Here is a 27,841-nt window from a genome sequence, read left to right as displayed (position 1 = left end):
CAGCCTGAAAGAGCCATGATGGGGAACGCCTGTCTTCTTTCTTGGATTAACCATTAAAAAACATCATAAGTCATAATAAAGATAATTTTAGGGTATACCTCAAATAGTAAAGATAAGTTAACGCTAAAGATTCACAATTAAAAGAGAACTTTGTCATGTTTAAAGTAATACACATTAATACAAATACCATGAAGCTAGAGGCCTAATGTTGGCCGAGGTTTTGGCTGGTCAAGAAACGTCAGGCTCATATCACTAAGAGAAAAGTGAGAAAAACTATACTCTTTGATCAATGGGCAGCCTTCGTATCTTTTTAGTAAAGACGTGAGACTTTTCGTAGGGCTAACTAAACCCTGACTTCTGTAGACTCCGTGAATCTTGATTATCCACTTTCTAGAAAGGTGACATCCTCTTGGATGGGAAAAATAGAAAAGGATCTTAAAATTTCAAAACTCCTTTGAGTTCTAAATTACTTAGTAACAGTTACTTAGAATTCCTAAATCTATTTACCCTCCAGAAGCTTCCGATCTACAGGGAATGGTCTGTCCGCCTCCCAGTTTGCCTTCCACCTGCCAGAAACCCATGGACTGGACGTTAGTTAGACTTGAGCTCTCTTCTTCTCGGGCTCACTGCCCTCCAAGCACCCTGTTTCTGCCAACGACACTATCTCCAGCTTACTCGGACTTTGAATCCTTTGGTTGCTCCCTTCTCTCTGTTCAACCATGAACTTCACCATCTGCCTAGGAGCTCGGCCAGCAGACCTGGGCCAGGGATCCCTGCCAGGTGGAGAAACACACTGTGGAGGGGCTGACTAGAAGCAGCGAGAATGAAGGCTTGCAGGGTGGGGAGACACAGATTTTAAGAGCATTCTTCCCAGCAGCCCCAGGGGAAGTGGAGAAAAAGTGCTGTTTCCATGGTAGCTCATGAAATTCCCAAGATGTGAGTCACCCCCATGTCTCTGACTAATCAGGTTGGCCAGCGCAGGGTTCCCCTTCCTGTCTGCTGTGCTACGTGCTGTCCTAAGGCCACACAAAAAGGTAGCCTTCCCTATGTGAGGGGCCCCCAACTTTCCTCAAGTTACTAGGTGTTCCATGCCAGAACTTCTAAATGACCTCTCCAAGTTGGGAGATATGTCCAGGGACACTCACCATCTGTTTGTTCATCTGGAGACCCAGAGTGCCCGTGGGGAGAGCAAACACCAGCCACTCGCTCTCCTACCAAGATGGGCTCCAAGGAAACCTAAGTCAGTGTCCCTGCTAGAGGCTGAGCAGGTGAATGGGATTTGGGGAATACCTGAGGAGACAGGCTAAGGAGGTTCCATCTACATGGAAGGAACAATCCTATGAATATGTCAGAAATGAACATTTCCAAAGAATAGTATAAATACAAACTAAAAAAGAATGCTGAAAGCCTGCGTGGCCATTCAATGTGGCCCCTAGAGAGATCCCTTTCTTTCCTCTAGGCTTTAAGGTCTCCGTCTGATGGCCAAGGTCACCTATCTCAGCTGGAAGGAGAGGATGCCTTGGGAACTGCCTACCACTGATGGTTCGAACAAGTCAGGGCACCCAGGAAGAAGGCTAACCAGATCCATCCGGTCTGTCAAAAGAGCCACAGGTACAAATGGCCAGACCCACTCTGATGCACCCAGGAAGTGTCTGGTAGCATGAGACCCTCTCCTGAGAGAGGTGGTGAAGGCCACCAGCAGACCTGACGAGGAATGCCAGGGATTTAAGGCAGGATATGCCCCTCAACAGGTGTCACCCAAAACTAACAAGGGGTATTGTGTTGGGAGAAGAAATAATGAAGACAGCCAATTCTCACTATGGGGAGCACTGGACTTAGAGCTCCTGGGGGGTGAAGGCCTTGCCTTATCTGACCAGCACAGCACAGAGCCCATCGCCTAACAGGTGCTTGCAAAATGCTCACTGGGAAAAGAAATGAGCACGTAGGAGAGAGAGACAAGTTTCTACTGCTGCAGAGGACAGCCTGGACCCAGGAGAGGGGTGAGTAATTTCGCTCTAGAGTCACCCTCACATGTGAGAAGTCTATCTCACAAGGGGGGGGGCTCGTTTATGGGGGCACTTAAGCAGAGGCCCAAGGCCTGTGGCTGTGCTAGAGAAGGGGGTCCCCCCTCCTCCGAGTGAGACAAGGAGCTAAATCACACAATTTCTCTAATTCTAGGAGCTCTGAACAGTCACCAGTTCTGACAGTCCAGAACTCAACATGTGACTTGTTTCTCAATGTTCCTCCCCCTCCCTCACCCCAGGATCTTCACGGCCCTGCCCACGAATCTCCCTTCCGTCCAGAAGAAGCCCCCCAGCCTCTTCCAGCCTTCTTGTCCTTGCATGGCACTGTCTTTGTAGACGCTGCTCCGGCCACAGGCCTCCTGCTTAAAAACCTCCACAGCTCTCCTCTGCCTGCCGGACACAAGACGCCTGTCTAGCTTTGAATGAAGACACCCGCCCCCCCCTTCCCCTATTCTCCTGGAAGCCTCCCACATGTGCTTTTCAGCTGGGACCAAGGGGGTGGGGCAGGGCAAAGCCTTCCAGCCTGCACTCCTCCTTCTAAACCCTCGTGGCAACTGCAGTCTGCACAGCCCAGACTGGTCCCAGTTGTCTCACGGGCTCCTGTCCCACTGCCCCCAAGCACATGGCGGGCTTCCTCACAGACGCTCCTGAAGACCCTCCTCGGGGGAGCTGGCGGGAGGAAGGAGGGAACGAGGAGAATGGGAAGAGGCTGTGACTGTTTCTACCAGTTCACGGGCGGCAGGTTCTCCTTTAAGTCAGGGCAAAGTCAGGCTTTGGAGGTGGCGCTCAGGGACGAGAGGCTTGGCATTTCTCCTCCCTTCCCGAGCCCCTGCAATGGTCCTGCCACTCAAGACGCGCCGCATCACAGGCAGACGCTCACGTCTTCCAGCACAAAGTCTCCCGGAGAGAAAATGAATCATCTATAGGTACTAAGGGGCTTGGAAGTGGACCTAAATGAGGCCTGATCTGCCTTCCTGAATGAAGCGTGGCTCACATTCTCCCTGTGACATTTCTCAGGTCTTTACCAGAAAGATAACTGTCCCTTTGCTAGTAAAACTGAAACATGAAGTTATCTGTCCTCAGCTTCTCCAAATCAAGACTGAGTTAAAAACAGATGTCCAGAGCATAATGTCATACAGGATGCTGCTTTCAATATCCACCCTTTGTTTAGATTTAATACTGTTTCCAGAAATACACGCTCATTAGATTAAAACCAGGAATTTTAGTGTCTGGCAACTGACAGGGAAAGAACGTGAAATTCTCATTACCTTCCTTCACAAATATCCGTCTTCAGTTGTAAGAAATACAAATGCCTACGAAACAATTGTTTTTGTTAATGCATAGTACTCAAATTGAAATACAAAAAAGAAAGGTGATAAGTCAAAGACAAGATCTGTACATTTGGAAAACAAAATACACAAACACACATTTTCGTCTGAAGTCTCAGGCGCTCTTCTGTACATTGCAAAGTTGCCCCTTTGGTAACAAAGGTTCCGTGTGGCTGCTGATTTCCAACCAGCCTCACGCCAGCACATGCCGTCCCAGGGATGGTTGAGCCCGCCAACGATCAGCCGGGGCTCTTGCCAGTGGGCACCCCCACCCTGGACATTCCCCATCAAACTCAGGGCATCCGAGAGCACCAGGCCCCACGGGCATCATGCACAGGCAGCCCCCACTGCTGGGGGGCAGTGGTTCAGAACACACCCACATTCCCTCTGCATGAAGCTGCAGAGAGGAGGTGGGTCTGTGAGGACACCTCCTTGGCTGGGTGCAAACACCCAGCTCAGTTTTTTCCTATGTCCCGGGAACTGTGGGTACTCGAGCAAAAGCATAAACATCAGTCAGCTCCCAGCTGCCAGGACCTCCGAGCTGAATTCGGCACTTGCCTGTGAGCCACCAGCAATGTCAAAACCCTGGACCTGATTTGTGGGCGGTGCTTGGGAACCCATCCTGGGCCCCACACCCTGTGAATCTGCCCCCCATCCAGGGACTGGGTAAGAGACAGCAGCAAGAGTGCTGCGCCAGCCACCGAGGGCCATGGAAAGCTTTATATTTAGGGATGCAGCATACACCCACTTGGCTGCTAGCTCCCACTCTTTTTTAAAGCCCAGATTCAAATGGGATAGACATTCCAGTGTCTGGCCAAGAGGACAAAAGGGAAACTTCTTGAAATATAATACAGATGCAGCAGAAGTGTTCTGGGGCAGGAGAGCAATCATTTTGGCAATTTGAAACACACGGGGTCTCCTTAGTCCTTCAGGTTTATACGTTCAAAGGTCAAGGTGCTGGTGTTCCAAGACATGAATGCTTCACATGGGCGGGAGCGGGGAATTCATAACGTTCTGCCTCATTTCAGCCTCCTACCAGCTCTGAAGTAGATAACGCCACCTCCTCTTTCTGAGGAAACAGACATTCAGATAGGTAACATGGGGTCAGTTAGATCTTATTTTAACCTGGACGCTCACGCTATGAAAAAACCTGACTATGCTACAAATTTCTTATGTATCTAATATATCTAATGTATCTAATGACTTCAGGCTTAGGGTCAATTTCCTAACTCTGATATTCTTACGTAGACTGTAGTTATCACTGTTGAAGATCAGCCTTGAGATACCACGTAGCACACATTTGCTGATTCACCCTTACTCTGTACTGGAGACTGTCTTTTTCACCTAGGAGAACATCATTAGTCCTTTCTAGTTTGTTCCCATGTTTATCCAAGCTGACATTCAACCAGAATTAAGTGTTCTCTCCTCCTACAATGCTACTGGGAAAAAACAAAGGGAGGGAATGCTAGATAATCCGATGGTAAATCTGGCTCTCCAGGGATGAGCCTGGCTAATCAGTGTATCTTCCTAGGGATAGAAATGAGAATATGAACCTGGACATCACCATTCATCAAAGGCTACCTTGCCTGAGTCAACCTCATGACATCATACAAAGAGGCTGTAACAGTGGAAGGAGGCCAAATTTAGGGGGTCTCCTGGGAATCCTGAAGGAGCCTCATTTTGAGACCGCCAGTAAATGCAATTCTGTGTACAATGACCTAGATTTATCAGGAACAGCCATTGTGGAGGCTCCCAGGCAAGGAGAGGTCTAACAATTAGAAAAAAAAATCATAGAGAAGAGACGTCAGCACACCTGACTTCAGAAATATAAAGATCACTCCTAGAGTGTATCCCATTTGTGACCTCAACTTCACAAAAAAAAGCAACGAATGCCTCCCTGGAATTTTAGAAAACAAAGAGAAAACAACAAATACCATTTTCTCTGACACTTGAGAGCTAAATTTCTTTAAAATTTAAAACAGAACTGGGGCTTAATAGGATACTGTGTGTCAGGAATATAGGCAAAACTCTAAGTTAAAAAAAAAAAAGACATGTGAATTAATGGTGGCAGTCTAGCTTGGCATAAGAAAAAGATCTGGCAGTCCTGGCTGCCCACCAGCTCCATAGGAGCCATGTGGGTGGCTGCTATGGCTCCTGTTGCATTGAAAGCTGGTGCCCAAAATCCCAGGAGGTGACAGCTACACTCTACTCCAACCCTGGGGATACCACCCATCTTAAATTGGGAGGTGGGGTGGTAGGGTCAGGTATCAGTCCTAAAGCAGTGGATTCTAGCAGGGATACAAACAAACTGAATTGTATCTTGGACTTAAGGAAGAACAAAAATTCGTCTACTACTCATCTTGTGCCCAAATCTGCCTCTTGGCATCCTCCCCTCACCGAGTGTGTCTAATTCCCCTTACCCATGACAACCCTTACAGATCCCAAGGCAACCTGTTTCTCCCCAAGTCCTCCCTCCATCCCAGACTTCCTACATTTCCTCAAATGCCCCTCAAATGACAGGGAGCCTCTGCAGGAGAAGTGAGCTTCTCTCTGGGGGGCTAGGGGGAGGGTAGGGAAGTGGATGCCCAATGACCAAGAGGAGCCCTGGAGAGGGACTCTTGGGTTAGGCCAGCCCTAGCAATCCCCACAACTTAAGTTCTTTGTTTGGAGAACTCTGCCATGCCCGCTGGCCACCACACCCTGCAGCCCCAGCATCACAGGGGTCAGACAGAACCAAGGGTGACAATTACTAGCTTAGGCAGAGCGGTTCATACTTGGTGTTGGAACCTATCAGTTGCTCATACATTTAATGGGTCACAGTTGGCATTTTAAAGGAAGGAAACTGAGAACAGAGAACGTGAGAGTGCTCGGCACTTGCTCTTGGTTTATTAAACATGTGCTTCCGTAACATCTGTCTGGACTGCACTGTGAAGCAAAATATATTTTTACTGTGTGGTTGTGATTTTAAAATCCACTGGTTAAAACCACACACGTGTATAGACACACGCATATATAATCCATCATAACGTTTTTAAAGCATCCCTTGAACAGAACTTGGTATTTAGTAATGGCCTGGGGGAAGCCTGGTAAGGTGACTTCAAACACCTGGTCTTATAGCTATGTTACCCTTCTGTGTCCATCGGCTCATGAACTGAGCTGCTGCACTAACCCCTTAGTCCACCAGCATAAGGAGCCATTATGGGGCAAACTCAAAGCACCTGTGAACTTCCCATGGTGACCCAATGAGCCCTCCTGGACATCTCTTACTCTGGCTTAAAATTCAACTTACCAGTAAACAGTCAAATCTGAGATGTCTGCTCTTGCGAGGGAAAAGGTGCACAAAGAAGGCAAAACAGAATAATAGACTAGTATTTACCTTTAAACATACTAAAAGTTAAAATGTCATCATGTGATTACCTTCAAAAACAAAACAAAAAACAATACTCAATGCCTGAGCTAATGTCACCTTCTTGGTGATGGTCTCATGGGCACAATGAACACAGAATAGGAGTCTATGTTCCTGAAAATCCATGAAGGCCCCCCAACCCCGTAGTTTAAAAAAAAAAAAAAAAACAAACCTCTGGAAATTTCCCTCCCTATGAAAAATAAACATATCATTAATAAAAGGGCTCAACGTTGCCATGGGGGAGGGGAAGTAGAGGCAGGGTCACCGTTCAAACAGCAACAACCTTCCTGTGCCCGCCCCCTCCATTCCAAACCCTGTTCCCCACCCAGAAAACCCACGTGCCAGTACAAAACAAGGGCCAGGACCTACACCAAGCCCTGAGGGGTAAACAATCCTATCTCAGCTCTCTTTCCCTTATCTGGCTCACATTTTGCCTGCACAGTCTGATTCACCCAGGAGAGAAGCTGGTCCAGCTTGCATTCCTTTCTATTTCTACCAACTGGGGATCTGGCAGAGAACGCTCAGTTCAGATACCTCTTGTTATCCTAAAGGGCCTCTGTTCTAGCCCCGCAGAGATACCGTGTTATTTGGAGTGTAGACTGTCTCAGCAAACTGGTCTTCCAAACCCCTGCCTGCATTAGCCAATGAACGGAGTGCTTTCTTTGAGCGCCTGCAGGCTCCACGGGCAGGAGGGGCTGGGATGGCGGGAGGGGCTGGGGTGGCGGGAGAGGTAGGAGGCAGTGGATGGCAGTGGACTCCAAATGGCACCAAATAAGGAACTAAGCAGGCCCCAGACACAGCTAATTAGCGGATGAAAATTTCAATATGTACCCCTCCGATTTTTACTTGGTTCATAACCGCTGGTGTGGTTATACCCACAGGAAGTGTATGGCCACAGTGATAAGATAAAAGAGTACATTTTTAGTGGTTACTCATTTTTATATACTACAAAGGAAACTTAAAAAAAATGTGATTACCTGGTTTGTTCTTCCTGTAGTGTGTTGGGATCAGGTATAAAAAATCTTACTCGAAAATGCAGAGTACAGGGGAAACCTCCTACAACATTTTTCAAAAACAAATTTAAGTTTTCCCTTTGAAAAAGTCAACGCAGGTAAGCGGCAACTCTTCCATAAGTGATGCATTTTTTTTTTCACTAGACCACAGCTTTTTTCATCAATAAAAGCACTAATTTCAAAAAAGGAGTGCACAAGATAATTGTTTAGAGATCTCCAAGTCTGCAAAGAGTCAAGTATTTTGCAACATGAGCACAGAATGCAGTACTATCCCCTCCCTACTACAGGTTTAACTTAGGGCTATGTTCAAAACAATGCACTCCGTTACCGTAGCAGGAATTTTAAAAATCCTTAAATCAACAGATTATACAACATTCATAAGGACATAATCTCACACAGATAGCGATTTTATACTTTTCCCAAACATTTTCATGTACGTTCTTGAACTTAAACATTGCCATGACTACGATGATGTTGATGGCATTGTTTTACAGATAAACCAACAGGCACAGAGCCTTGCCTTCAGTCACACAGCTGATGACAAAAACTAGAACTCAAGCACTTAGGTTTCTGATTCAGCTATGCCACACCTCAATCATTTGATACTGGGAAACCGTTCATGCTTTCAAAGCAAAGTGAATTCCCAAAGTGATGAACATACTAGCACATATTACACATTAACATACTCAAATATGGCTTTATGCAATGATACCAAGAGTCGATTTGCTTGTACAGATAAAATTAGCCCATTTCTTTTGCTGGCTATGGCAAGCGGAGAAGATCGGACTGTGTTGCTAAGATTCCGTGCTCTTCTTCAGGTCAACTTCGCCCATTACTCAGTAAATGTTCGCTGACCCTATCTATGTGCTCAGCACTTTGCTGCTTCTGAAACTCAAGCCTTCTCCAGCCTGCTCCTCTCACTGATCCTGCCACGGAGCTGTCCACCCCACCCTCCCTCTCTTTCATACCTTCTGTTAGTATCTCTCCGGCTTGTGTCAAAGATATGAGCGGTGTGTGTACGCCTATGAAGGGACCTCTGTACAGGTGCCTGGGTACCAGTGGGTGGCCTGTAACTTGGTACGGTCTGACCACCTGCGCACCAGGGGATAGCTCAGTCTTCCCACTGCCTTGGGACTTCCTTTCAGCTCCCCTCCTCACCATAACTTGTCACTGTGTGTCTCAGGACGCCTTTGTGCACCCAGAGCATCCTATCATGTGCTCAGAACTATCCTAGAACCGTCACTCTCCTTGTCTACATCCCCACGCTTGGCTGTCAGCTCCTTGAGGGCAGGGTCCAAATCTGATTTGGTCCAGATTCCCAGAGCTTAGCCCAGTGTGCTGCCAAAATCTGAGCTCAGGACACGCCTCCAGAATGAACGAGTTAGTGAGAGAATGAATGATAGCACCTTTCCATGTGTCTATGAACTCTATGGACTTCATGCGTCTATGGACTCTGGTGCTCTGATAATTCAAATAGGGGGCAGGTATTTATCTGCACAGTGGCTCTGCGGCTCCCCGTGGGTAGGCAGTTCTGAATGCTAAGGGAGGTAAGGGCTTGGAGGCCCAGGCTCTAGGCGAGAGCAGCGGTGGGATCACAGCCATGGTTCCTTGTCTCTACTCCTTCCCATCAAGGTGCTCGGGCAGGTGGCATACGTGTGTGTCCACTTGTATGAAATCCACCTGCTGTTTACCCCTCAGCCATTCCCTGGCCACCTCCTGTGGAGGGGGTGCATAGGGAGAAATGCAGAGAAAATGTGGCAAGCACCGTTCCCCAAAGGAGCCTGCAGTCTCCAAGGAAGATTAAGGCAGGCAACTATGAGATGATGGAGAGTTATGACAAATGTAAGGGAGGGTCGTGGGAGGCATGGCTTCTAATAGAAGAGATGGGAGTCTGAGTGGCTTGGAAGAACAGCAAGATTTGGATATAGAGAAGAGGGAAAAGCATTCTAAACAGAGGGAACAGACTGAGGGAAGGCACAGAGGAATGAATGTGTGCGGCCTGGCAGGTCAGTCAGGTTTGTCTGGGGCAGAAGCAGCATAAAGGGGAACAGACAGTGCAATGCTAGAAAACCAGGCTGAGAACAGATCTGGGTGGAGGGTGGGGCAGGGCACACTGTGAAGTGTGGGGCCCACTCACGGCTGGCTGGGGAGCACTATGTTCTATCTGTGATATTACCTACCTATGTCTTCGGTTCCAGTGGGAGGGAGTGTGTGTGCGTGTGTGTGCGCACGCGCGGGCGTGCGCGTGTGCATACACATGTGTCTTTCCCACCCTGGCTCTCACACTGGGCTAAGAAAGGCTATCCTCCTTCCCTTGTAAGAAAGTAAGTTCCTGGGCTCTTGGCTGCCTTCTTTCACCTTTCCCTTTCCCTTCCCTGCTCGCTGCTGGTGAGGGCTGATCTGGAAGCATCTCTGCTCACTGAGAAGTCAGGGAGAAGTCGGCTCACTCACATCGCCTGACCACCTAGACTCCAGGTCCCAGATGTTACAAGCACGCTGATGGTTGGAGGACAGAAATGGGCTACGATACACTAACACCCCATGTTCAACTGAAATGAGAGGTCACACTCACCTTTCAACTGCTTCCTGATGGGTTTGCTTGATTCCAGCCATCTCTGTCGGGTAAGAAAACAGAAGCTATAAAACCAAACCACGTAGGAGGCCAGCATGTCTTAAAGGGATGGTACTCACGAGAGAGTCGACTGAGTCATCTCCATGCTGCAAACCAAAAAACTCCTTTTCAGTCACACCCAGGTGGTTGTAGGCCATATCCAGAAGAACTTGACCGGTATCTTGTTTCTACAAGAAAAAGTGTCTAGTGGGCAAACTTTTAAAACGAACCAAGAACCGATGGTTAAACATCTTTATTGCAGGGGCGCCTGGCTGGCTCAGTCGGCTAGGCAGCCAACTCTTGATTTTGGCTCAGGTCTCGATCTCAGGATCCTGGGACTGAGCCCTGCATCAGGCTCCACACTCAGTGTGGAGTCCACTCGAGAATCCTCCCTTTCCCTCTGCTCCTCCCCCTGCTTGAACATGCATGCTCTCTCTCTGTCTCCAATAAATAAATCTTTTTTAAAAAGTCTTTATTGTAGACAGAAAAGGTGTTAAAACATTTAGAGATTTTATGCACACTCATATCTCATAATAAGAAATGCTAATAAGAAATGCTTTAATAAGTATCCTGTCAAGAAGTCACAATGGTACATATGGGAAGTAGGGCTACGAAAAACCACATACATAGGATTTAAGACAGCATAGTTTAACTTTCTAAGGCTTCTTCCTTCTCCTTAGCTGAGATTCCCAAGTGATGTCTGAATTGGAAAACGAGATACCACAATGAGAGTAAACTCTCCATGACCTACCCGTGGATTATCCACAGCAAAATGCTAATCCCACGGCAGTTAGTTGACTCCGTGGGAGCCACGGAAGTGTGTACAGGGAACAAAACTCTACTCACAGCGTGAAGGAAGATGGCTAAGAACACGAAAATGCCATCCTAAACACCGTCAAAGTGACCTGGTAGGTGACAACCAGAGGGATTATCTGCCTCTCTGCTCCCCGCCATCTGAAGTGAGAAGCCAGTGGAGACACTCGACCACACTTCACATCCAGAGCAGGACTCAGCCACCATCGCCACTCAGACTTTACAGAGCAGGCACAGTGCTAGGTGTGGGGACAGAGCCACCGTACATGTCCCAGAGAGGCCAGGCGTGGAAGCAGGGACCGGAAGGTGGTGTGTCAAATGCTGAAACACTCAGGGCATGATAAACACACAGAGGACAACACAGATGGTCACTCAACCTGGGGACAAGTGGAAGCAGCTCCTGACCTGGTCTGGGAGGGCAGCAGGGCTGAGTGTCACCGCTCCCCTCCAGGTGAAATTAAGAAAAGGCATTTTAAGCCGAGAGCCTGGCACAAAGACATAAAGGAGGGAGACAGCATGGTGCCTCTGGGAACTCACAAATTCTCCTTTATCAGGCCGACTTCTCAGGAATCCTTTGAACCGAACCATTTGACGTAAGAACAATAAGACTCAGAAATAGACTATACAGAACAAGCAAAAGACAGCTCCTTTTTTGAGTGCTTGAGAGCATATAATACACCTGGAAACAGGCCACAGGGACCAGAAAGAAGAGAATTAGGGAGCTGTCAGGCCCCCTCCTGCAGCCTCTTCTTTGGTATGATCTCGTACTGTTTGGTCATAAGTGTGGGAACATGTGACACGCCCATTTCCCCTGAACACATTCCCCCTTCCTGCCTTAGGGCCCTGCACCTGCTGCTTTCTCTACCCAGGACAGCTTCCTTCACAGGGGCATCACCACAGTGTGGAAAAGATGGCCTGGGCCACATATTCCAAGTTAGCAGATACTCTTCCGGTGCATCAAAGAGCGATCAGTTCCCCTCGTTAACATTTCTACAGGATTTTATATTTAAAAGGTAAATTACTATTGAACATCCACAACAAACCAGATGTGAAACTCTGTGCACTTTTTATATATGCCCTCTAATCTCTATAGCTACTTGTGAAGTCATCAGCAGCATCCCCTTGGCCGTGAGGCTCTATGCTGTATGCCCGCAGCTGATGATGGATGGTCTGCCTGTCTGACTCCAGTCCACTGGCTGCCAAAGCCTGCATGGCCCCACTGCGTGGCATCTCCCCTGTAGAGTGTGTAATTCACCCATTCTAGTATATTCTGCTCAACTTTTCCCAGTTCTCAAAAGGAACTGAAATATACTAAAGGACACGTTTATAAAGAACAAGGCTTCCAGCCCAGCTCCCCACCCTACAAGAGGTCATCTTTGCTACGCCAGGTCACTTCCCGGGACCGGCTCGCTCCCTGAGCCAGGCTGAGAGCAACCGATGTCCAGGCCAGCTTCCTGCTGAGGCCCGCTCCGGCCCACGAGGCGGTAGTGCAGGCTCCAGAGTCAGTGCCAATGATACCTACAAGTAGAAAATCTCAAGTGAATGGGATTTAAGCTGCCACCAGACCCTCAGATTCAAGTTCAATGTGAGTCAGCTTTGACCCGACTGCTGGAGGCTTGGCGAAGCAACACGTGACCAACAGTGTTCGTGACTAGGAATGACAGGCTGTCTGCTGAGTGCCAGGCTGTGTTCTAGGATCCCCACTCTGGGCAGGCGCTTTCCTTATCCCCATTTATGGGGCTCATCACTCCTCCTTCAAGAAGTTCCTACCTGGGATTCTCGGACATCGGCTCTTGCTCTCTTTCTCCCTCCCAGGACAGTCCGTCCTCATCTCCTGTACTGCCTACTCCTCGTCTCTCAGACCTTTCAACGCTGAACCTTGTTCGTACCCTCTCTGTCCTCGCTTCTCAGGTGGCCTCATCTAGTTTCGTAGCTTGCAATACCACCTCTACCCTAGTAAGCCCCCCATCTGTATCCCAGCCCAGACCCGTCCCTGAACCTTCTCATTCGTACAGTGACCACCGTCTCTATGTGGGTAACAGGCACCTCAAACTCAACATGTCCACGACAGAACCCTAATCCTGCCCTGCTTACAGCCTTTCCCATCTCTATCAACTGCAACTTCATCTTGCCAGTTGCCCAGGCCAAAACCTTGACAGTCACTGCGAGGCCTCTTGCACACCCCAAATTTCATCTATCAGCAAACCCCGCAGGCTCCATCTTCAAAAATAGTTTGAGTTGGTTTACTCTAAGCTACCTTCCCATCACCACCATGCTGTCCAACCCTCCTCCTCCTCTCCCCCGGACTGTTATAATAGTCTCTTAGCCCTTGCCCCCACCCCCCGCCTCCCTCACTACCCAGTCTACTGTTGACAGAGTATCCAGAGTGATACTTGAGTCAGATCATGTAAGGTCTCTGCCCAGACCTACCAATGCTTTCTTCCTCCTCCAGAATAAAGCCAGTGTCCAGAGCCCTCAGGGTGACCTAAAAGGCTCTCCACAGTCCCCCTGACCACCCTCGCACCAATTACCTCTGACCCCTCTTGCTCGTTCCACTCCAGACACGCTAACTTCCATACTGTTCTGCAACTACACTGAGTGGGATCCTGCCTCAGGACCTTTGCACTGCTATTTTTAACCAGGAATGTGCTTCCCCTGCAGGGAATCACATGGTTCTCACTTCTTTTAGGTGACGTCTTCCCTGATCACTTCTGTAGATTGACAACCCCACCCCTGTCCTGCTCTGGGCCTCTCTACCCTCCTCATCCCACTTTATTTTTCTTCTAAGCACATACCACCTGACAAAGTATACATTTCTTTATGGTCCATTTCTTCACACTAGGATGTAAGCTTTAAAAGGCCAGATACCTTGCCGTTTTGTTGACTGCTATATTCATTATACCCAGCATGAAGCCTGGCACACAGTAGGGGCTCAGGGAGCATTTGTTGGATAAACATTCATGTTCTTGCCAGGAAGAAGATAAATAGCAAAGGAATAGCTCCCAAACCGACAACATACATTTTAGCAAAGGAGCTGGACACATACTGTCAGTTTACAGCTTCTGGAAGAGACACTTGTGACCTTTTTAGAGCACCCACCATGCTGTGACTTCATGCAAACTGCCCTCTCCTCCTGTCCTCTCAGCCATCAAGGTCCATAATGACCTGGGGTCAGTGGGAGGCAAACTTAGGGGTGGGGTGGAAGACCCAGGGGCCAGTTATGATTACCCTTTCCAGTCCTGTGGCCTTCTATTACCCGTAGTTGTTTCCTGTACCCAGCCTTCTCCTTCTGACCCTTTCCTTGCACACTGAACTTTCCAGGCTGGGGCAGGTGCTGGCAGCCAGTACAGAGGCTGGGAGAGACAGGCAGAGGGCACTGGCCTAAGCAGTGACGGGCAGGGCGGGGAAGCATGGACTGCTAGAGTTCAGGCATCTTCGTCCAGCATGGAGGCTATGTTTCCAGTCCTGCCTCTGTTGTGGGCTTGAGGTGGGAGAAGCCAGGCCCTCCCTGAGCCCTGCCATCTATGAGAGGAACCGTCTCACCACCCTCTAGATTGCAGCCATCCACTCACACACGTCATAAGCACCTGCTGTGTGCCTGGCTCAGCATCAAGACCAGGGGAAACGACACTATTCCTGTCCTCAAGGAGCTCAGTTTAAAGAACATATAACCTAGGAATTATAACTACTATTAATGAAATGTGACATGGGCGCTAACAAAGCATAGAGGGGACCATTATGGGAGAACTAATTCAGGAAGCTGACGAAAATGTCACAGAAGTAGTAACACCAAAGAGTCAGTTCATGTCACCAAGAAGAGGGGGAAAGACACTCCAGGTGAACAAGAATGTGAGCAAAGTTTTCAGGGTTATTTCCAGTCCAATTTCAACATACAAGGTCTGAGACTGCAAGCTTTTATTTTACTTTTTTAAAAAATATTTTATTTATTTATTTGACAGAGAGAGAGACAGTCAGCAAGAGAGGGAACACAAGGAGGAGAAGTGGGAGAGGAAGAAGCAGGCTCCCAGCGGAGGAGCCTGACATAGGGCTCGATCCCAGAACTCCGGGATCACGCCCTGAGCCAAAGGCAGACGCTTAACGACTGAGCCACCCAGGCGCCCCCTGTTTTATTTTACTTTTTAAAGATTTTATTTATGAGAGAGAGAGAACATGAGCAGGGGGAGGAGCAGAGGGAGAGAGACAAACAGACTCCGTGCTGAGCACGGGGCCGAGGCGGGGCTCTATCCCAGGACCCTGAAATCACGACCTGAGCCGAGATCAAGAGTCGGACGCTTAATCAACTGAGCCACCCAGACAACCCCCAAGCTCTCATTTTAAAATAGTTTTCATCTCTTGGTTTATAAAATGAAGAAAAATTATTTCTTAGTGGCATTAATTCAGAAAAAATTAAATTTGGAGAACTTACATTAGCTTTAAAGGTCTGTACCAAGCCATCTAGAAAGCGGATACTGCAGACGACTTCAGATCGAGTTTTCTCTTTGGGTAATTCTGAGGTGCGTATATTATTAATTCTTCCACCCAACGCACGTAACCGGGAGGTCATAACTATCGCTGAATAACCTGTAACAGAAGGTAGACCTGTTAGCTCTCTGACATGCAAATTATCCATTACACGTGGCTACTCCTCACAGTCCACCCATCCCTTGTCTGCTCTGACCCTCATAAACCGAAGAACTCACAGATAAACGAGAACCAGGTAACCCACCATGTTTCCATTTGAGTTCCGACTTCTAAGTGCCTCTAAGCAAAATTTATTGCTTAATTTATTAATTTATTAATAGAATTATATGGGTTATTTGTGTGTCTTATCTCCCTGGTCTAAATCTAATTTATATTTCCCAGGCTTTTAATTTTTTATGTTTTTTGAAAAAGTATATTTGTGTATTATCCTATTTTTAATTTTTTTTACAGAACTAAATGTGGTGTAAAAATGATCTAAAATATGAAGACGCTTATTGGTAAAATAAACTACATTAAATAACTTATATTCACTAAAAGACACCATTTAAAAGTAAAGACAACCCACAGAAATACTATAGAATATATAAAGAGCTCCTACAAATCAATATGAGAAAAAACAAGGAATCTGGTAGAAAATGGGAACCACATGAGTTGTCAAAGAAATACAAATTAAAATCACAAAGTAATAGTACCACATACCCACCACAGTAGCTACAACAAAACCTGACAAAACCAAGTGTTGACCACAGTGTGTAGCAACTGGAACTCTGAAGCACTGTTGGTAAGAATGGAAATTAGCACAATTACTTTGGAAAACCGTTTGGCCGTGTTTACTAGAACTGAACATATGTATACTCTGTGACATAATTCCACTCCTAGGCATATTCCCAACAGAAAAATGTAGATTTATCCATTAAAAGACATGCATGAGAATTTTTATAACAGCCCCAAACTGGAAAAGACTCCAATGCCCATCAACAGAACGGGGAAATTATGGCAGAGTCCAACCACACACGACTATACAGCAAAGGAAATAAATGAACTACCATTAGGCAAAAACGAATGAATTCTTCTCATGTTATGCTAAGCAAAAGCAGCCAGATACAACAGATTATTGACAGCATGAACCCATTTACATAAAGTTCAGAAAAAGGCAAAACAGATCAATGCTAAAGGAGGACAGAAGTGTGGTTACTGCTGTGCGAAGTGATGGGTGTGTGTGTGTGTGTGTGTGTGTGAGAGAGAGAGAGAGAGAGAGAGACAGGAGTCTTCCGGGATGCTTATAATACTCTATTGATCTGGGTTTTGATGATACTGGTGTATTTACTTTGTGAAGCTTCACCAAGCTCTATACTTATTTGTGTACTTTTCTGTATATTTCAATATCAAGTTCACTTAAAATAACACATGTATGCAGAGGGAGTTGGTTTAAAATCTGACTACGGTGTATTCAGGGAACAGCGAGGAAAGAGGTTTTCCTAGCGAATATAACTGTAGAACAGTAGACCAGCAAAGACTGAGGAAGCGTGCAACCAAGCACACGGTCGCAGCGTGCACGCAGGAAAGCCAAGGGTCCTCGGCTTAGGCAATTGAAAAGGTGTAAATCTGACGAAGTTGGATGGAAAAACAGATAAAGATGAAGGACTTGGGTGCAATTTAATGTTCTTTTTTAATTAATTCTCTGTAAACTTTCTATGATGAGCTGGGCCTTTGTGTGTGCTATTCTCTCTGCCTAGAAAGTTCTTTCTGGGGGTGCCTGGGTGGCACAGTGGTTGAGCGTCTGCCTTTGGCTCAGGGCGTGATCCTGGTGTTGTGGGATCGAGCCCCACATCGGGCTCCTCCGCTATGAGCCTGCTTCTTCCTCTCCCACTCCCCCTGCTTGTGTTCCCTCTCTCGCTGGCTGTCTCTATCTCTGTCGAATAAATAAATAAAATCTTAAAAAAAAAAAAAGAAAGTTCTTTCTGCTCCTCTTCAGGACTCAGGACCCAGCACAGGCGTCACTTACTTGGCAAAGCCTTCCCTGGTGCCCCAACTACTCTCTATTTGCATTACAAGCTCTCTTCTTTTTTTTTTTTTATATAATTCTTTTTATTTTTTTTACTTTTTTATTATATTATGTCAGTCACCATACAGTACATCCCTGGTTTTTGATGTAAAGTTCCATGATTCATTACTTGCGTATAACAGCCAGTGCTCCACGCAATACGTGCCCTCCTTAATACCCATCACCAGCCTATCCCATTCCCCCGCCACCCACCCCGAAGCCCTCAGTTTGTTTCCCAGAGTCCATAGTCTCTCGTGGTTCATTTCCCCTTCTGTTTACCCCCCCTTCTTCTTCCCTTTCTTCTCCTACCGATCTTCCTACTTCTTATGTTCCATAAATGAATGGAACCATATAATTGTCTTTCTCTGCTTGACTTATTTTGCTTAGCATTGTCTCCTCTAGTCCCGTCCATGTTGCAGCAAATGCTGAGAAATCGTTCTTTTTGATGGCTGAGTAATATTCCATTGTATATATGGACCACATCTTCTTAATCCAGTCATCTGTTGAAGGGCATCTTGGCTCCTTCCACAATTTAGCTATTGTGGACAGTGCTGCTATGAACGTTGGGGTGCATAAGGCCCTTCTCTTCACTACATCTGTATCTTTGGGGTAAATACCCAGTAGCGCAATTGCTGGATCATAGGGTAGCTCAATTTTTAACTTTTTAAGTGACCTCCGCACTGTTTTCCAGAGTGGCTGTACCAACTTGCATTCCCACCAACAATTATTGTTTCCTGCCTTGTCAATTTTTGCCATTCTAACTGGCATAAGGTAGTATCTCAGTGGTTTTGATTTGAATTTCCCTGATGGCTACAAGCTCTCCTCTATGATGCTGGTCGGCATTCCACAGTGAAGCTGATGATGTATCTAAGACCTGCTTCTGCCCCTAGAAGCTGAGCTTCACAGGGGTAGGACCCAGGTCTGGTTGTGCTCATTGCATCTCCCAACACCTGGTTGTAGGAGGCAGGCAATAAACAGCTGAACAAATCAACGAGCACAAGGAAGAATGAAGTGAAAAATGAAGCATGGGAAAAACAGTGCTACCTGGGACACCTGGGTGGCTCAGTTGGTTAAGGATCTCCTCTTCCCCTTTTCAGTGGGAAGCCTGCTTCTCCCTCTGCCTCTGCTGCTCCCCCTGCTTGTGCTCTCTCTCTCTCTGACAAATAAATAAAATCTTAAAAACAAAACAAAACAGAAAGACAAAACAAAATCCAAAACACCAGTGCTACCTGACAGACGAACTTGGGTTGGTGGGAGCAGGCAGGAGGATGGAACGAGGGTGGGGACATCCTGTAGACCAGGGCTCCTCATACTGTAAGGTGCACACGACAGACCCCTTGGGGATCTTGAGCAGATGCAAACTAGGATTCAAGCAGGGCTGAGTGAGGCCCTGGAGCCTGCATTTCTCGGGTTCCCAGGAGCCTCTGATGTGGGGTCCCCACAGTGAGGAACAAGTCACAGATAACTGGAAAAGCAGCACTCAAAGTCAGGCAGGGCCAGAGATCCAGATCTGGGGATCAGCAGCATGGAAGGGGTGAGGACAAAGCGGACTGGAGCTTGAGAATCAAGCCGCAGGGAACCACGGAGGCACAGCTGAACAGCAGGGCACGTGGCCCCTCACCTACTGAAGGAGCTCCGGACACACTTCCATTCTCCCGCAGTCAGGGACGGGGAAGTCTCAAATATTAATAAAACAAATCCCTGGGACTGGCAGGGGAGGAAAACTTACTCTGTCGCTTATCCAATTCCACCCACCCCACCACCTCCACCTTGCCCTTTCCAACAAAAATGTCATCAGAAGCAGGGATGCATTTTCTGAGGAATGCCGAAGGTTATCAAAAGACAACAAATGCATTCAGTAATCCCTGAACCACACTGCATTTAAAATGTCAAACTTCTTGTTTAATCTTTGTCTAAGAATTTCAGGCGGGCTCTAATTTTTTTTTGAGATACAACAGAATCATTCTAAGGGTGGTTCTTAGTGGGATGTGCACAGCAGAATTACCTGGGGAGCCTTCCAAAAAAAAAAAAAAAAAAGGGCCTGTCCTGGCCACACCCAGAGATGGTGATTCAGCATCCTGGGGTGTGGCACAGAATGACTGTCCCTTTGGGAAGCCCTCAAAGGAAGGGCCAGGCAGTCAATGGCCAGAGGAGTGGGTTTTCAGGGAACCTCAGGATGTGTTTCGGACGGTCATGCTCAGAATATAGGTCCCACGGAGTCTGAGCCATTCACTGAGGGCGCACGCGTGAAACAGCTAAAATGAAGAGCTCGTCATGCCATGACACTGGACGGAAAAAGCCAAAGGTGACTTCAGACAAGAGCTGCCAAGTGAAAGTACCACGGGCTGATGAGCTCTTCACAGGCACTGATCTTCAGACTGCTCCTCACCTGAGCAGCTCCGGCGTAGTTGGCACAAGCGTGGGTACCAGTGGGACTTATTAACTTGACCATGATGAATGTTACCCCCCGGCACAGTCAGGGAACCAGCTGACAAAGGACATCAGCAGCCCAGAAGAGAGACTTCTTCCTCCGCACAGCCATCTCTGCTCCATAAAAAGGTCTGACACCTAGCGACAATGTCATAAAGAGGAATCTCATGGAAGTCGCAGAAATGTTCTTCCCACCATTGTTCCTAAGCAAGCCTTGATAAGAGCAAGCCTCATGATGAATAACCATGTAATTGAACCATGTGTTTTCAGATTGTCTTGAAATTCTATCTTAAACAATCGGGTCAAGACAATGGATACTGACTGATTGCACTGTTTCCTGTACCACAGCAATTGGAGAACTCAGGCTTTCTATGGCTTCCTTTATAAGCCTCTTCATGCTGAACAAAGCCGCAACCCAACCAGGAACACACCCGCCTCCCCAACCACAAGTGATTACAGCGGCAACTGATGCATTTTATAATATGGAAGCCAGGCTCCTTCTTCATTTTTAAAAACAAAAGCAATCAGTTAATAGCTTCAGTATCTACTCTGCACAACAGAGGTTCTACTGTGACTATAGTTCTTATCAGACTGTACTTGCTGGACATAAGGAAAGAGGCCGCGCCTCACTGGATGCACAGGAGGGGTCCAGTACATACCATGAGGGTTAGGGTTAGCACGGGTAAAGTGTCTACACAATGTGAGAGACGTAGTAGGTGCCCAATAAAAGGCATTTTATTTTTTTATTTTTTCCTATCAAATATTTATTTTAATTATCCCTTGTTGCTACATACCAGTGTTTCAGTGGATTGAGATTTTAATATTAAAGTGCCTTTTATGACATGGCAGAGACATTAATCAGTGTTTATGTCATAACAATAAAAAAGGCATTTTATTTATAATGCTAAACTTCTAATCCATCAGGTGCCGATTAGATTCTGGATTTTGTAGGCAATCCTGATTTCAAATACCTTATAGATATGTAAATATTCTGTTTCTTAAATTTTTAATAAAGACAGCTTGTAAGGTTAAAAGATACAACGGACGTGTGACATACCTATCAGCTGCTCTACAAACTCGGGTCCCAGGAGCACACTGCCTGGGGTGTGGCAATCTGGGGCCTGTGGGACACCAGAGCCCTCATGGGTAGGCCTGGATAACGAGGCTTCAACCACTATCCCTTCTGAGCTCCCTGTCTGCCCTGGAGCTTGGGACAGGGAAGAGGTAATGCTTTATTTCCTAAGAGTCTACACGCAGACCTGGAGAGCTCTGTTCTTTCACAAGCCCATGAACCACAGACACAAAGGAAGGAGGGAACTATACTCTTCTCCATTAGACAAAGTCAGAAAGCAACTCAATTCCATTCTGGTCATTTTAAACGAAAGTGTTAAAGTTATTTCATATCCTTTTTTCAAAAATAAGAATTTAGACCTCTAATTCAAGACTGCAAGTTTCAGTTAAAAAAAAAAAGAAAAGGAAAGCAATCCTGATTTATTAACACCTATCTGTAAATAAACCCTACAAATGAACCACAGGTAGCTTGATAAGGGAATCAACCTGAATAATCAACAAGCTGACTCAGGCTGATGCTACCACCTAGTGGCCGCCAGAGGAAAACACTTCACCTCCTACCTATGACTTCCTACTTCCTTCCTGCAAGCCAAGCTCCCTTCTTATCCCAGTTCAACTTCAAAAAATCTCTCACAATATAGAAGGCCTTCTTTGTATCCCAATTCCCTCCTTCTCCTAACTCTTCTTCCCTAGTGAACTCAGGAGAGGTTCTTCTGGGGCGTGGGGAGGATATTTATAAGTCCCAACAGATGTCTGATCAGCTAGAGTGGAACGTCTCCAGCACGGAGAAGTAATAAACACTCATGTATAATCAGCCATGCTAGAGACATGACTCACCAAATACCAATACTGCTATCTCCTCCTTTTCACTGTAAATACACAGCAGTCAGGCTGCATTCAGGGCTTAACCAAGTCTTCAGGGGACACACGCACGTCACTCACAACCCCACTGCATACCCATAGGAGAACATAAACCACCTTCTGACTGCCCACTGCAGCTCACGTAGGACAGCTTCTAGCTCTGGTCTGTTTTACGGCCAGGCTTACGTGTTCCTTAAACTCCTCTGAAGTGGCGTATTCCCTTCTCAAGATTTATAAACATCTGGATGGGGATTTATGGATTAAGCACTAGATTAAGATCAGATCAAACTGTTTAAGAATGTATGCTTAGTAATTAAGCTGCTAAGAAAGAAACATCGATTAAAATGAGACTTTTTAAACCAAAGACTTAAATAAAACCTGAATGTGCTTGATTTAATCATCTGGAGAACCTGTTAAAATAGATTCTTGGGCACCACCCACAGGAACTATGGTTTGGTAAGGACCGAGGAAACTGCATTTTAAAAGTTAATTTTTTCCAACTTATAGAAAAATGGCAAGGAAAACATAACTCCCATACACCCTCATTGGCCTGGATTTAATTAACAGTTTGCCACATACGCTTTCTCTCCTGTACGCATGCACGCATGCACACACACACACACACACCCCGCTTCATGCTTTTTACTGAACACTTGCAAGGTGTAGATACCACGCCCCTTTACCTCTGAATATTTTAGTATGTCTCTCAAGAACAAGGACCTTTCAAACCACAGTACAATTATTGCACTGAGATAATTTAACATTGATAAAGCACTTATGTAATACACAACCCATATTAAAGATTTGCAAATTATTTAATGATGTCCTTTATTTCTTTCCTCCTGATCCAAGATCCAAACCAGGCCCTTGCCTTGCTTTAGTGGTCAGACAGAAGTTGCATTTTTCGTAAGCATCCCCAGGGGACTCAGATACAGTGGGTCTGAGCACCCTGCAGTAGAAAATACTCAACCCGATGATCCCAGGGATCCCTTCGGTTTTCACTGTGTGTCTACAGCCAGGGGCTTGGTTAGGACTGTACCCTACGTCAGCTTTCCTACATTACAGATCACTTCCCAGAGCTAAAAGGAGTTTCTGCAGCTTAGCAGCTGTCCCCTTACTCAGTCTGGGGAAGCCCTTTGTAAGGCACCGTTGAAGCAACACAGACTTTCCAGTCTATATGTCAGTGCTGGGATTAGCACTGTTGTCATAACAGAGGAAGAAAGCAACACGAAAATAATGTTAGTTCAGAAAGAATCCTGTCACTTGATATTACGTAACCAGATGTCTTGGCTCATTTCCTCAAATTAGTTCACATCTTTCACACAGTGACTCTTAACAATTCCTAATATCCAAGTTATAAAAAAGACAGCAGTGCCTTCTTTAATGTTCTTCCTCAGAAATGAGGGACAGTCAACTACTATTGTGGCAAGGAAGGAAGGAAACAAAGGGAAAAGAGATGCACGCATCTGGGATCTATTAGGCTTTGCAAATGTTATTAATGGAACTCAGCCCAACCTATCAGTGATTTCAGTTCATTTTTAAAATACCCATAGACCTTTTTTTTTTTTTTAGATTTATTTATTTGACAGAGGGAGACAGCCAGCGAGAGAGGGAACACAAGCAGGGGGAGTGGGAGAGGAAGAAGCAGGCTCCCAGCGGAGGAGCCTGATGTGGGGCTCGATCCCGGAACGCCAGGATCACGCCCTGAGCTGAAGGCAGACGCTTAATGACTGCACCACCCAAGAGCCCCGAAAATACCCATATACCTTAAAAAACACTGCCATATATACTACTTCACTTTATTAATTTTTTTTTTTGAAAGCGAGCATGTTTGCGTGCAAGGGAGGGGGTGCAAAGGGAGAAGCTGAAGCAGGTTCCACACCCAGCTTCATGCCCAGCACAGAGCCCAACCTGGGGCTCGATCTCAGGACCCTGAGATCACGACCTGAGCTGAAAGCAAGAGTGGGAGGCTTAACTGACTCAGCCACCAGGTGCTCCTCACTTATATTAATTTTAAATTATGTGCAGCTGATAAAATTACAACTGGTACATGAAACTTTATTTTCCTCATGGCTAATTTCCATAAATTTATCAACACTGCTTTCTGGCAATTACCTCCCCACCCCCCCCCCCACTTGGCTTTTTTAATATCCAAAGTACAACACTGCATAACAATACGAAGATAAATACACAGACTTCTTTTAAAAACTAGTTTCTAACGTAAACAATCACTATGAATGTCACTCAATTAGAAAAAAAGTCTATTAAGGATGGCATTTTCATATTGCTAATTCAGTGTTACAACCAATGCACTAATTTTTCGGCAGAGAGGCTGAGGACAAACTAATTTTTCAACAGCATTTTTAAAGCTTAAAGCCTGTTAATGAAAACAATAATCACAGCTGACAATGGAAGTATTGGTGTACGAGACTTATTTTTAATTTTGGGCATGCATATATAAGAGTATTTAATATCATATTTATTAAAAAAAATGCTTCTGTGAACACATTTACGAAAGTTCTTAACTTTCACATTTCACATTATTTGCCACCACATGGGAGAAAATGCTCATCCGAGTCCCTTCAATAGCACAGCTCAATACTCAAATTATCTTGCAATTATTAATCCTCACGCTCCAGAAGTACAGGCTTGGAATCAAATCGTTTGTTCCGTAGATCCTGTAATTTGTTCAGGGACTGGATCTCCCAACTGAAGCCCCCGGGAAGCAGGGTGGAGTAATTTGTAGGATTAGTTGTATTCAAACAGAGACCGGTAATTAGCACCCTCCTTCTCCTGCAACTTCAAAATGCCAAATACTTTTCTTATTATGGAGTCGGGGTTTATTTATAGGTTCAACACCATGACACTTGCAAAATTAACAAAATAAGAGAGTTATACTTGATACTGGGAGGATAACAAGGAGTAGTTTTAAGCTCCCTGAAGGGCAAGATAAAGAGCTCCGTCAGAGCTGTAGACAGCTTCGGGAAAGAGGTAATGGGGCTATCAAGAGAAGCCAACCTCTTAAGTTCCATGAGGCAAAGTTTTCAGGGCGGCGCTGCGAAGCTAAGGAACTCAACACAAAGCCTGCCCCCAAGCGATGAGAAAACTCTTGTTAGACTTGTGAGTCTATTAAATGAAGTCATTACCGCCCCCCTCCTCTTCTTGAAGGATCACAGAGGGGGGAAAAAAGCACAAATCCTAAGTGCACAGCTCTCACGAAGGGCTGGCACGAGCTGCCCCCCGACCCTGCCCTCTTGCAAACATGACTTCCCCCAGAGGTGAACACTCTTCTGACTTTTAACACCATCTTCTTAAGATTTCTTTAAAAGTACACTTGACTCCCAACACGGGGCTCGAACTCATGACCCTGAGATTAAGAGTGGCATGTTCTACCAACCAAGCCAGAGATGTGCCCCTTTATGAGATTTTTTTTTAAGTGAGATTTTTATAAGTTTTTTTTTGTTTTTTTTTTTTTAACATGTTTGGGAAAGGTTATCATGGTGCAGTGTTAAACTGCACCCCTGTCCCCAATTTCCCAGGACTCAGCCCTCCCAGGGCTGTTTTCAGCATGCGTGTGGATGTATCTGGCGCCTGTGCAGTGTGGGCTACAGAGAAATGAGAAGGCTGGGATGTGGGCTCCCCCCAAGGACGGCTCTGAACAGTGTCCTGTGAAGATGCCACCTCGGTGAACCCAGAAACTTCAGAGGCCAGCAAGCCTGCCTCCTCGAAGAAAGAGGGGGCACATGCTAGCCCTTAGAGGGACTGACCCAAACCATGTTGAGGAAAAAGACTTCCAGGACTCCTCACCAGACAAGCTGTCCTTACATCCTCCCAACAACTGGCCGAAGTCCCACATTGGACTAGGACTACAATTTCACAGACCCTTAATCTTGTTTATAATTACTTTTAGCCTTTATTACTACTTTGGCAAAGGAGTTCTGGACCATTTCTCAATATTCATTTACTGGGCACCTGCTCTGTGTCAGGCCGGGTTGGAGGGGCGGGGAGGGGAGACGGAGGTGCCTGGAGTTTCAGCTTCTAAGGGAGATGAATACCCAAGACACCAGAGGAACAGGAGGAGGGCTCCTAACTTGGCTGTGGTGGGCAGTGGGACCAGTTCACCAAGGTCTCATCGGGAATCTTGCAGGATAAAAGACAGTCCACTAGGTAGAATGGGTTCCAACATCACAGTGCATTTGCAAAAGCCAGGAGGGGAAACACATGTTAAGAACTCCAAAGAGAGAGATTTAGCAGGAGCGTCTAAGGAATAAGTGGTATCCTAGAGAAATCTCAGGGAGAAGATGAGGTGTTTCAAAAATCCAACTGGCCGTCCCACAGTAAGGTATGGTGTGAGGTTATGGGAAGGTCAGCAACAATGGAATCAGACGTGGTCTGGAACCCCAGCTTAACCACTTAGTAGTTACGTGAACTTAGAAATCACTCACCCGTTTCCTTACCTATAAAAGGGGGGAAATTTTCTTTGCTTTCCGACGTTTTAAGCACTGAATATGTATGCAAATTAACTGGCACCTAGCTGGGTCCAATCAATGGTACTCATTACTACTACCGTTAGACTGATTTATTTAAACCCCAAGGGTTCCATGGGTGGAAGATGAAAGAAACAGATTTTCCTTCAATAGAAGGAAGAGCTTTTGAACAGTCAAGGCCGCACAAATATGGAAGGGACTATGTCAGGAGAGAGTGAAATCCCCGTCACCAGAGGTGATCAAGCAGAGAAGCTGGACAAGACCTCTGGTGAGAAGGCTGCAGAGGGCAGGCTGGCACGCAAGGAGGGGGGATGGGTGCACTCCGAGCTTCCAAGACCAAGGTTCCATTATGACTTCTGTTTCAACAATGTCAAGGTTAAGTTTCTGTACATGTAAGCCCTCTCAAAGCAGCACCGTTGAAACTGGATTCCTTACACAGACTTCTCATGGGAAAGAATTCTAAAAGGATACCTCACTCTTGAAAAAAACTAGAATGGCCCATCACTGAAACAGGGGATAGAAGAATATGAAAGGACAAAAAGCAACACATAAAGCTCAAAACACAGATGACAGAACGTTTTATACTGAGCCGTTTCCACCTAAAATTAAGCTACCGATCTCTTTCCATTCCTCCTCTGGATAGCTTCAAGAGGCCCCAAACGGACTGGAAAACAGGATGGAATAAATTTACTCTACAGGGACGTGAATCAAGTTGCACAAACTTTACAAAAATACTGTGCTAATATTTGCCCTCGGGGCACAGACATGCCCATTTGAGTGTCAGTCCCTGATATTTCTATCCTGGGCTCCAGCCCCCACCCCTTTACAGCCAAAAGTAGCAGAAGCCTTCAGAAAAGAAAACAACTAAAGTCACTTTGAAAGGTTTGAGATGTGCTAATCGCAGCTCATCCCAGTCGAAAAGCTGGACTCTCAGAACAGGGCCGTCTTGCCAACTTTGTTCCTGCCAAGGAGTCTGTGGCCAGCAGCAGCCCGGCCAGAGAAACCCAATCCTTACCACCAGCAGCCCTCGCCATAATTTCATCTCAAGGAAACACAGAAAAATAGCCTCCGACCCTCCCCTCGGAAAAGCATCACCCCCTTTGTCACTAAATCAGCCAAGTGACCCAGGAAGCTGCTACTCCATTTTTCTTCAGTTTTCACTGGTTTTCTTCCATCGATTTCCCAGCTCAGAGCCCTCCAAAGTCTCTTTCCAGCTTTCAAACCCCCTGCCTGTAAGGTTTTTAACCCAAGAGGCCACCTCGGGTTACATT

At 46.3% G+C, this 27,841-nt stretch overlaps 1 protein-coding gene across 2 annotated transcripts in view; it reads right to left on the bottom strand.

The window, feature by feature from the left end:
* PTPN3 (protein tyrosine phosphatase non-receptor type 3) overlaps positions 1-27,841 on the bottom strand; it is a 107,925-nt gene that overhangs the window by 60,317 nt on the left and 19,767 nt on the right. The window contains exons 2-6 of one of the 2 annotated variants that reach the window (XM_045780695.2): positions 15,622-15,776; positions 10,463-10,570; positions 10,344-10,386; positions 7,736-7,814; positions 3,293-3,337 (exon numbers count right to left, since the gene is read on the bottom strand). In XM_045780695.2, coding sequence (XP_045636651.1) covers positions 3,293-3,337; positions 7,736-7,814; positions 10,344-10,386; positions 10,463-10,570; positions 15,622-15,759 — 413 coding nt within the window. In that variant the 5' untranslated portion in view covers positions 15,760-15,776. Of the gene's footprint in view, positions 1-3,292; positions 3,338-7,735; positions 7,815-10,343; positions 10,387-10,462; positions 10,571-15,621; positions 15,777-27,841 lie in introns of those variants that run through there. The other variant, XM_087869490.1, reaches the window with a different exon arrangement.

Source organism: Ursus americanus, chromosome 18 (assembly GCF_024610735.1).
Source record: "Ursus americanus isolate L20-20 chromosome 18, mUrsAme1.1.p, whole genome shotgun sequence".
NCBI classification, from domain to species: Eukaryota; Metazoa; Chordata; class Mammalia; order Carnivora; family Ursidae; genus Ursus; species Ursus americanus.
The sequence above is the reverse complement of the archived record's forward strand: the minus strand, read 5'-3'. Positions and strand labels throughout refer to the sequence as shown.